We start from the raw sequence: 10436 nt of genomic DNA, 5'->3' as shown, positions 1-10436 counted from the left end.
CCAGTCCCTTTATAAAATCCTTCTCACTAACATGTTGGGATTACTGTTCATGTTGGTTGAGCTATCCAACAGACTATTCTATCAACAGCCTGACAGTGTCATATTTAGCAGCTAACATTTCAGATTTCTCTACCAGTATACACGTTCTACGGGCAGGATGGACCCAACAGGAGTGAATAGATTTAGACCGAGGGTCCTCAATAATGTCACAAGATTCTGTTAAGTCTCAGTTTCAGATCAAATAACTACTGCTCTGTCTCCACTGCTAACATCCTCATTGTGGGCCTGCTAACTCACAATCATGCATCATGTTGTGAATGATACTGAAGACTTGTATTCATTCCATCTTTAAAAAGAGAGATACAGGCATGATGGATTGTTTCGTCATGAAAGGATCATGAGCACACTCAATATGATCATGGCTGTGACTGTATTTCTGCATCTAGATATCACCTCAACATTTTGTGATGGTCTCCAATAAAAAAATGCATCATTCAAATTACTGTGAAAAATCTCCAGTGATTATAAATGATTCAGTCTTACTGGGATCGAAGTGTTTAGGTCATAGCTTGAGTCCATGTAAAATTCCTCCAACTCTTCAGAAACCATCACAGAACTGTGCCCTCTCTGGATGGTATTTTTGTTCCACCTGATAAGCTATAAAAGTTGCATTGCTTGGCATACATCATGTCAGTCATTTGCTTTATGCAAAATTAAATGCAAATTAGGTTATCCGCCAACGATCAACTGCAGAGGCTTGGAAGCCTAATGCATGGAAGCTTCCTGCCAAAAATTGAATTACAGGAACAGCTATTGCATTCTTTGAAGTTCAATAAATGTCAGCCCACATCAGACAACATGGCTATGGTCATTACCTTTGTAGTCAAGTAGATGAGGTGAAAACCAGCTTTGACATGTTAAAGGTTTAATGATGTGGTCTTCAACGGTGAATCCTTGGGTACAGATAACAATAATGATCGGGTGAAACCCATGGATCTTTCAAGACATGTAAGCAACTTGGTAGAAGACAGCAGGTACGGGCAGAATAAAGAAGGGCATTTGACTGCATGTTGGAGTGGTCAAGAAGTAATTGGGGAAGATGAGGGCACTCAGACAGGCAATGAGTGGGAGGAGAGATGGAAGAATAGGCAGGAATTAGAGTGAGTGAGAAGAAATTTGAATTCTTTGCCTATTTCAACATGTTTTAAATGTTTATTTTTCCAATAGTATGCTGGGATATTTGTTGTTTAAACAATAATATCAGTTTGAATATTTCATATTTTCCATTTCAATTGGGGGCTTCCCCAATCAGCTTGTGTGTGGAATGCCTAAAGGAAATTTTGTCTCTGCTGAGAGTAAAGAGGTATTACTATTTTTTTTCTGTAAGCAGAAACTTCCCTTAAATCAGTGAAGTGATTTTGTTTCATACACGCAGGGTAATTTTATAAATGCTGAAATGACTAACTTGCATTTGGTTTGTAACCAAAGAGGAACACACAGTTACACTTCAGAAGATTAGCACATGGTGTTTCATTGTGCTCTGTTTCTTAGAAAATAGCATATCCTCTCATATTAATTGAATAGACAGATTACTAAGATATTTAAGAATGTAAATTGACTCTAAAAATCTATATAAAACTGATTGATCTTCCACAATATTTCAACATTGGGAATGACTCTGTACAAGTAACATTCTTAATCTTTATGAAACCCTGGTTTCATAACTGTTGTATTAGGTAATTCTGTTATACAACGTTCAGATTCCCTTTGTGACACAATGAAAATGTCAAAATATTGCAATCTGACTGTATAACAGGATATTTGGCAGGACAAAACATTATTTTGAGACATCTTTGTTTGAATTCTTCACATCCTATAATGAATGATGTAATTGAATAAAATAATATAGCAGCCAATGAAAATGCATTTTGTATGCAATATCTGAAACATTTCCAAAATGAGCTGAATTGAAATATTGAGAGATCTATTACTTTATTTAAAGCTGAGAATGAATACCTTGAAGCTGCTGTACTGGAAACTACGAGCTTCATGTCTCCATGAGGAGAAATTATTGAGTAAGTACCCTATTTTCAGATGACTACTTCACCTCACTATCAACATTTTTAGTTTTACTTAGCGTATCCACACAAGATCAGAGTGAAAATGTAAGCTAATCATGAACAGACTGCCTCTTTAAAGGTATTAAATGGGAACAAAATGTAGAAGTCAGTACTTTGATTCAAGGTACAAAGGGTTACTTGAATTGTCTTCATTTCTTTTTACCAAAAAGCGGTTTCCCACCCTAGCTGCTCCATTGACGTTAACTATGGCCAGCTGCCCAAGTGGGCCTGGATTAAGGGTTGCCACAATGCCTGGAAATTATGTTGCTGGCTGGAAAATCTGACAGCACTAGAGCAACTTGGGGGTGGGGGAACTATTTGTGAATCTCCATTTCTAAGATGAACTTAATGTTTAAAAAGTGTTACAAAATAAACTTCTGCAAAGAATATTACATAACAAGGGTTAATGCCTTGAACTACAAATATTTTCTTTAAATTTTTCCTTACCATTTAGGTGAAGTAATTTGAGAAATTTGAATGTAAGTGCATTTTCACTTGACATTTAGGTGGTGCCTGAGAATATAATTAAATTCAGCAAAGGAAAATGATCATCCACAAAAGACCCTGCAGTCCATCTGACTTTTCCCAAAAATAATAACTTCAGTCTTTTTGCATAATCTGTCTTCATGTTTCCGTGCACACACCACCCTCTGCATAAAAGAGTTATCCCTCAGGTTCTTTTTAACTCTTTCCCCTCTCACCTTAGTCCTAGTTTTGGACTCCCTTACCCTAGGAAAAAGACCTTGGCTATTCCCCCTAGCCATGCTCCACATGATTTTATAAACCTCTATAAGGTCACCCCTCAACCTCTGATGCTTCAGAGAAAAAAGCCCCAGCCTATTCAGCCTCTCCCTATAAATCAAACCCTCTAGTCCTGGCAACATCCTTGTAAATCTTTTCTGCACCCTCTCAAATTTAATGACATCCTTCCAACAGAAGGGCAACCAGAATTGTATGCAGTATTCCACAAGTGGCTTCACCAATGTCCTGTACAGCTGCAACATGACATCCCAACTTCGATACTCAATGTTCTAACCAATGAAGGCAAGTGTACTAAACATCTTCTTCACCACCCTGTCTACCTGTGACTCCACTTTCAAGGAACACCTGCAACTCTAGGTCTTTTTGTTTGACAACACTCCCTAGGGGCCTACCATTAAATGTATAAGTCCTGCCCTGGTTTGTCTTACCAAAATGCAACACCTCATATTTATCTAAATTAAACTCCACACTCCACTCCTCAGCCCATTGGCCCATCTGATTAAGGTCCCATTGTACTCAGAAATAATTTTTTTCACTGTCTACTAACCACCTATTTTGGTGTCATCTTCAAACTTACTAACAATGCCTCCTATATTCACAACCAAATCATTTATATAAATGACAAAAAGCACTGGACCCAGCGTTGATCCTTGTGGCATACTGCTGGTCACAGGCCTCCAGCCCAAAAAGCAACCGTCCACTACCATCTTCAGTTTCCTGCCTTCAAGCCAATTTTGTATCCATTTGGCTAGCTTCCCGTGGATTCTATGTGATCTAACCTCACTGACCGGTCTACCATGTGGAACCTTATCGAACGCCTTGCTGAAGTCCATAGAGATAACGTATACTGCTCTGCCTTCATCAATCTTGTTTGTCACCTCCTCAAAAAGCTCAATCAAGTTGGTGGGACACGACTTGCCATGCACAAAACCATGTTGACTATCCCTAATCAGTAACAAAAACAAAGTTTCGAGAAAAGCTCAGCAGATCTGGCAGCATCTGTGAAGGAAAAAAGAGTTAACGTTTCGGGTCCAGTGGCCCTTCCTCAGGGTTCACAACTTTGTTTTTGTTCCTGATTTACAGCATCCGCAATTCTTTCAGTTTTTATCCCTAAGCAGTCCTTGCCTTTCCAGATGCATGTAAATCCTGTCCATCAGAATCCCCTCCAACAACTTACCCACCACTGATGTAAGGCTCACCAGTCTATAGTTCCCTGGCTTTTCCCTACAGCCTTTCTTAAATAGTGACACCATTTTGGCTACTTTTCTTAACATTACAGTAATCAGTAGGTAGTCCTCACTTAAAGTTGTCATTACACTACAGAGAAACAGTATTTTAACTGAATCAATTTCATGTGAAACATGGGTTCCCATGTGCAGTCATTGTTAAAACCAGAGCTCAAAACTTGGGTGGAAATGGACATAGATTATTAAAGGTGGCAGGTCAGATGGGGCAAATCTGTTAATAAAGCATATAGTATCCTGGACTTTATTAATAGTCATACAGAGTACAAGAGCAAGGGAGGTATATAAGACACTTTTTAGACCTCATCTGGAGTTTTCTGTACAGTTCTGGATGCCCACTTTTAGAAGGATCTGAACATATTCAAGATAGTGCCAAAGTGATTTACAGGAATGGTTCTAGTGATGAGAAGCTTGAGTTGTGAGATAGATTGAAGAGATTTATTGTCATTGTTCTCCTTGGAGAGATGAAGGTCAAGAGGAAATCTGATAACAGTTTTCAAAATCATGAGGGGGCTGGATACAGAAGATAGGGTTGAACCATTCCCATTCAAAAAATGAATGAAGAGATGGGTACAGGTTTCAAGTGATTTACAAAGGAAGCAAATGGGATGTGAGAAGAAAACATTTTCGCAAACAAGTGGTTTGGGTCTGGTATACACTACCTGGAAGTATGGTGGAGACAGGATCAAGTGAGGCATTTAAGAGGACATTGATGATTATTTGGATAGAAACAATGAGCAAAGGTGCGGGGAAAAGACAGGAGAATTCCACTAAACCATTGATGCTCATTTGGAGAGTTGGTGCAGACACAATGGGCTGATGGCCTCCTTCTGTATTCTAACACTTCTGTGATTCTATAAGCTACTGCAGTGCCAACCACTGCCACAATCAAATTTTGTAACCCTCATGAACCAGATAAAATGTTTATATATTTTCTAAATCCTTCCCAGAGAACACTGACTTAACTGGAATCTGAGTAATTGATTATGTATTCTATCAGACCAGGATTTAGGCTTAGAAGCCATTGATGGTTACCTAAGCTCAGAATAGGTCTGTGATTAATATTTGTCTTATTTACAAACAAGGTTAGTTTATTGTTGAACACTACATCTTGGAAACTTTTACTCACTACATATATGCCAAAATCTTACTATAAAATCAAATAGCCTAATGACTATAAATTGAAGGTGTACTTGGGCATCAACAAAAAACTTTCAAATGGAGGCTTCCATCCTATAAGAGGTATTAGCTATCCAAATTGGCTAACCTTTAAGTTTCCTTTCATTTAAAAGATTGCAGTAATCCATCCCTGCCACCATTCAGATCTCTATGAAGCAATCTGCACGCAGTATTTCTACATCCCTGTTTATTGTCTGCTTCACCAATGCCTCCTTTAATTCCACCAAAGATGCTAAGTTTTTTTGCATCTACTACTGGATAAGCAGAAATTTCCTCCAATGAAATGTTGGGAAGACTGAAGCTATTGGTCTTAGTCCAAAATCCATTCCCTAGATACAGTCCCTGTCTACCCCCTTCCCTGGCAACAGTCTGAGGTTAAGCCAATCTGTTTGCAGCTTTGATATCACTTTTCATCCCAAGATGAACTCCAGCCTTATATTTGTGTTATTACTAAGATTGCCTGTAATCACCTCTGTGACTTTATCTCCTGCCTCAACTATTGTTTCTGTCCTTTTTCATGGAATGTGAGCGTTGCTTAAAATATATTGCATTTATCTAACTGCCCTTGAGAAGTTGGTCGTTGAATTACTGCAGTCCATTTGGTGCAGGTTACACTCACAATGTATCAGATTGACCGATTGATTTATTGTCATGTGTACCGAAATACAGTGAAAAGCTTTGTTTACGAGCAGTACACGCAGATCACAGCAAGCATTATTTGAGACTACAGTCCATTCAACAGTCTGATAATGGCCGGAAAAACGTGTGTTCAGGCTTCTGTAACTTCAGCCTGATGGGAGAGGTTGTAGTAAGTCATTACCAGGTGCGATGGGTCTCTGATGTTGTTGGCGGCCTTTCTGCGGCATTGAGCTGTGTAAATAGAGTCCATGGATGGAAAGTTGGCTTCTGTGATGGTCTGGGCTGTGCACACCACCTTCTGTAATTCCTTACAGTCCTGGGCAGAGCAGTTGTCATACCAAGCCGTTATGCACCCGGACAGTATGCTTTCAATGGTGCATTTGTAGAAGTTGATGTGGGTCCTTATGGACATCGCAAATTTCCTGAGCTGCCTGAGGAAGAGGCAGTATTGTTGTGCCTTCTTGACTGTCGCATTTATGTGGCAAATCCAGGACAGGTCGTTGGTTTTTGTCCCTCCGAGGAACTTGATGCTCTTCACTCTCTCAACCTCAGTTCTGCTGATGTAGATGGAGGCGTGTTCTCCTCCTTTCTTTCTGAAGTCAATGATCAGTTCTTTAGTTTTGCCGACGTTGAGAGACAGATTGTTTCATTGTACCACGTTACCAAGTCCTGTATCTCCCTTCTGTATTTTGACTCATCATTGTTAGATATCCATCCCACTACGATGGTGTCGTCTGTGAACTTGAGGATGATGTTCATTAGGAATTTGGCAACACATTTGTAGGTGTACAGGGAGTACAGTAGGGGGCTGACGACACATCCTTGGGGGGGCTTCAGTGTTGAGTGTTATTGTAGAGGAGGTGCAGTTACCTAACCTCACTGATTATGGCCTATGGGTCAGAAAGTTGAGGATCCAGTTTCAGAGGGCAGAGCTGAGATGAAGGTAACACAGTTTTGAGATCAGCCTGGAAGGGATAATGCTGTTGAAGGCATGTGTTGTCTTGGGTACAGGGATGATGGTGGTCTTCTTGAAGCAGGTGCGGACTTCGGCTTGTAGGAGGGAGAGGTTGAAGCTGTCAGTGAATACCTCCGCCAGTTGGTCTGCACAGGATCTGACTGCTCGGCTGGGGACACCGTCCGGGCCCTTCGCTTTTTTTGGGGTGACTCCCAGGAAAACTGATCTGATTTCTGAAGTGGTGACAGAGGAAACAGGTGTGTCCGGGTCTGTTGAGGCAGGCATCGCTACGCTGGTGGTATTCTGCTCACACCAAGCATAGAAAGCATTGAACATGTCAGGGAGGGATGTGTCATCATCTGCTATCTTACACTGTTTTATTTTATATCCCATAATGTCGTTTAGGCCTTGCCATAGGCGGTGGGAGTATGTTTGGTAGTTCTGAGCCTCTAATTTGGTCTGGTACTGCCTCTTAACCTCCCTGATGGCCTTGTGGAGGTCATATCCAGATTTTCTGTATTGGTTTGGGTCACCACTTAAATGCTGCACGTCTGGTCTTCAGTAGGCACTGGATTTCCTGGTTCATCCAAGGTTTATGGTTGGGGAACACTTGGCTTGACTTCTTTGGTACACAGTCCTCACACATTTGCTAATGAACTCTGTGACGGAAGCGTGTCCCAGGATTTTATCCCAGTGACATTGAACAAATGGGAATATAGTCAGGATGGTGTGTGGCTTGGAGGGAAAGCTGCAAACGGTTGTCTTCCCAGCCAAATGTAACCCTCAATCATGCCTCGATAATCACTAAACTCAACTATTCCACAGCATGAGCGAACTATATGGTAAATGGAAAAGCCGTGGGGAAAATTGATGCACAGAGAGATCTGGGTGTTCAGGTCCATTGGACCCTGAAGGTGGCAACGAAGGTCGATAGAGTGGTCAAGAAGGCATACGGCATGCTTTCATTCATCGGACGGGGTATTGAGTACAAGAGTTGGCAGGTCATGTTACAGTTGTATAGGACTTCGGTTCGACCACATTTGGAGTACTGCGTACAGTTCCGGTCGCCACATTACCAAAAGGATGTGGATGCTTTGGAGAGGGTGCAGAGGAGATTCACCAGGATGTTGCCTGGTATGGAGGGCGCTAGCTATGAAGGGAGGTTGAGTAGATTAGAATTATTTACATTAGAAAGACGGAGGTTGAGGGGGGACCTGATTGAGGTATAGACAGGCTGGATAGCAAGAAGCTTTTTCCCCAGAGTGGGGGACTCAGTTAATAGGGGTCACGATTTCAAGGTGAGAGGGGAAAAGTTTAAGGGAGATATGCGTGGAAAGTTCTTTACGCAGAGGGTGGTGGGTGCCTGGAACGCGTTGCCAGCGGAGGTGGTAGAGGCGGGCACGATAGTGTCATTTAAGATGTATCGAGACAGATACATGAATGGGCAGGGAGCAGAGGGATACAGATCCTTGGAAAATAGGCGACAGGTTTAAATAGAGAATCTGGATTGGCGCAGGCTTGGAGGGCCGAAGGGCCTGTTCCTGTGCTGTAATTTTCTTTGTTCTTTTCTTTGCTCTTTTATCACACCCTGTAAGTCTCCCACATTCTACACTCCAAAAGCCTGAAGTATCCAAAGCTCTGCAGGACATGTCATAACTCTCAACAACTCTTATTCCCCAATACATAGCCTTGTACTCACCGATATACATTTGTGTCTCAGTGAAGCAACATCCTGATTTTAAAATCTGATCTTTGTTTTCAAATTTTTCAAATCTTTGCCCCTCCCTATCTGTGTAATCTCTTCAAATCTCCCAGATATTTGGCCTAATTCTAATATTGGCCTTTAGAGACTGTGCCTCCAGAGTGCCTCGACTCCAATCTCTGGAATATCCTCCCGACACTTCTCCATCTTTGTTTCCTCCTTTAAGACACTGAAAACCTATCTCTTTGACCAAACCTTTAGTCAGCTGAACTAATGGCTTGGTCTCACACCAAAGAAGAACTGAATAGGTTTTAGCAAAGGTCTAAATCCTAGAATTTTTTTAAAGGATCCTATAACATTGAGAGATGTGGTGAATTGATTTTTATTGAAAGAAAACTGGGTGTTGTTTGATTTAAAATGTTGATTGTTCTGGAATATTGTGATTACCTCAGATACAATAGTAGAATTTGTAACAGCTGTCAAATGTGAACAGAGATTTCAGAGCAAGTTGTTGCATATAGATTGACATGACACCTCTTCAGGGAGATGGAAGATCTTAATGAAAAGTTTTTTTTTAAGCTTTGCAGTTACAGTGCTTCAACCAGATAGGAAAAAGCTTAAAGGAAGAGCTGCGTAATTATAATACTGACATAACATACTCTAGATGTCGTGTGCATTATACTGAGTGCCTTCTTTACTTTGAAGAAGTGAACGGTATTTTGTGTCCTTGTCATTGTCAGTCAATAAAGACTACAGTTACCCACCAAGAAAACTCCACATCAGTGGTTATATGGTCCTTGTGTGGCTAATGAGCCCGATCCTAGAACTACATCTCTGACCATACATTTAGCAGGTGTTTCTGGGAGGTGAAATTGGTCCTTGGCCTTGAGATCTTTGGCATTTCTTTCTCGGGCTTCTTTTCCATGCTTCCTCTTGCCAACAAGTGTTCTCACAGTTTTGTGTCCCTTCCTACAAGAGCATTCTTCAAGTAGTTTCTTCTGAACAAGTCTCCCATGTGTTGACATCTATGTTGCATTTCCTGAGAGAAGACTTCAGGGAGTGTTTGAAACACTTGCCTTGTCCTTTCTCATTCAAGTGCCTTCCTTGAGCAGGGTGAAGAAGATTTGCTTTGGCAGTTGGATCTCAGACATCCTAAGTACGTGGCCAGCCCAGTGGAGTTAATTTCAAATGATCAAGGTCGTGATGCTGGTACTATTGGCTGATGCTGGTATTAGTATGCCTGTCCTCCCAGCTGATGCAGAGAATCCACCTCAAACAATGTTGATGGTACTTCTTCAAGGCCTTGAGGTGGCGTCTATATGTAGTCCAAGCGGTTGATGTGGTGTATATGGAATTCAGTAAAGCGTTTGATAAGGTTCCCCATGGTAGGCTATTGCAGAAAATACGGAGGCATGGGATTGAGGGTGATTTAGCGGTTTGGATCAGAAATTGGCTAGCTGTAAGAAGACAGAGGGTGGTGGTTGATGGGAAATGTTCATCCTGGAGTTCAGTTACTAGTGGTGTACCTCAAGGATCTGTTTTGGGGCCACTGCTGTTTGTCATTTTTATAAATGACCTGGATGAGGGCGTAGAAGGATGGGTTAGTAAATTTGCGGATGACACCAAAGTTGGTGGCGTTGTGGATAGTGCGGAAGGATGCTGCAGGTTACAGAGGGACATAGATAAGCTGCAGAGCTGGGCTGAGAGGTGGCAAATGGAGTTTAATGCGGAAAAATGTGAGGTGATTCACTTTGGAAGAAGTAACAGGAATACAGAGTACTGGGCTAATGGTAGTGTGGATGAGCAGAAAGATCTCGGTGTCCATGTGCATAGAT

General features: G+C 41.4%; 1 protein-coding gene across 1 annotated transcript in view; it reads left to right on the top strand.

Moving 5' to 3' along the window:
- The first annotated feature begins 2008 nt into the window (after positions 1-2008).
- The window catches only part of card19 (caspase recruitment domain family, member 19), a 54104-nt gene continuing 45676 nt past the window's right edge, over positions 2009-10436 (top strand). The window contains exon 1 of the mRNA XM_048606722.1: positions 2009-2075. Coding sequence (XP_048462679.1) covers positions 2009-2075 — 67 coding nt within the window. The remainder of the gene's footprint in view (positions 2076-10436) is intronic.

Source organism: Rhincodon typus, chromosome 16 (genome assembly GCF_021869965.1).
Source record: "Rhincodon typus isolate 14 chromosome 16, sRhiTyp1.1, whole genome shotgun sequence".
NCBI lineage: Eukaryota > Metazoa > Chordata > Chondrichthyes > Orectolobiformes > Rhincodontidae > Rhincodon > Rhincodon typus.
The sequence above is the reverse complement of the archived record's forward strand: the minus strand, read 5'-3'. Positions and strand labels throughout refer to the sequence as shown.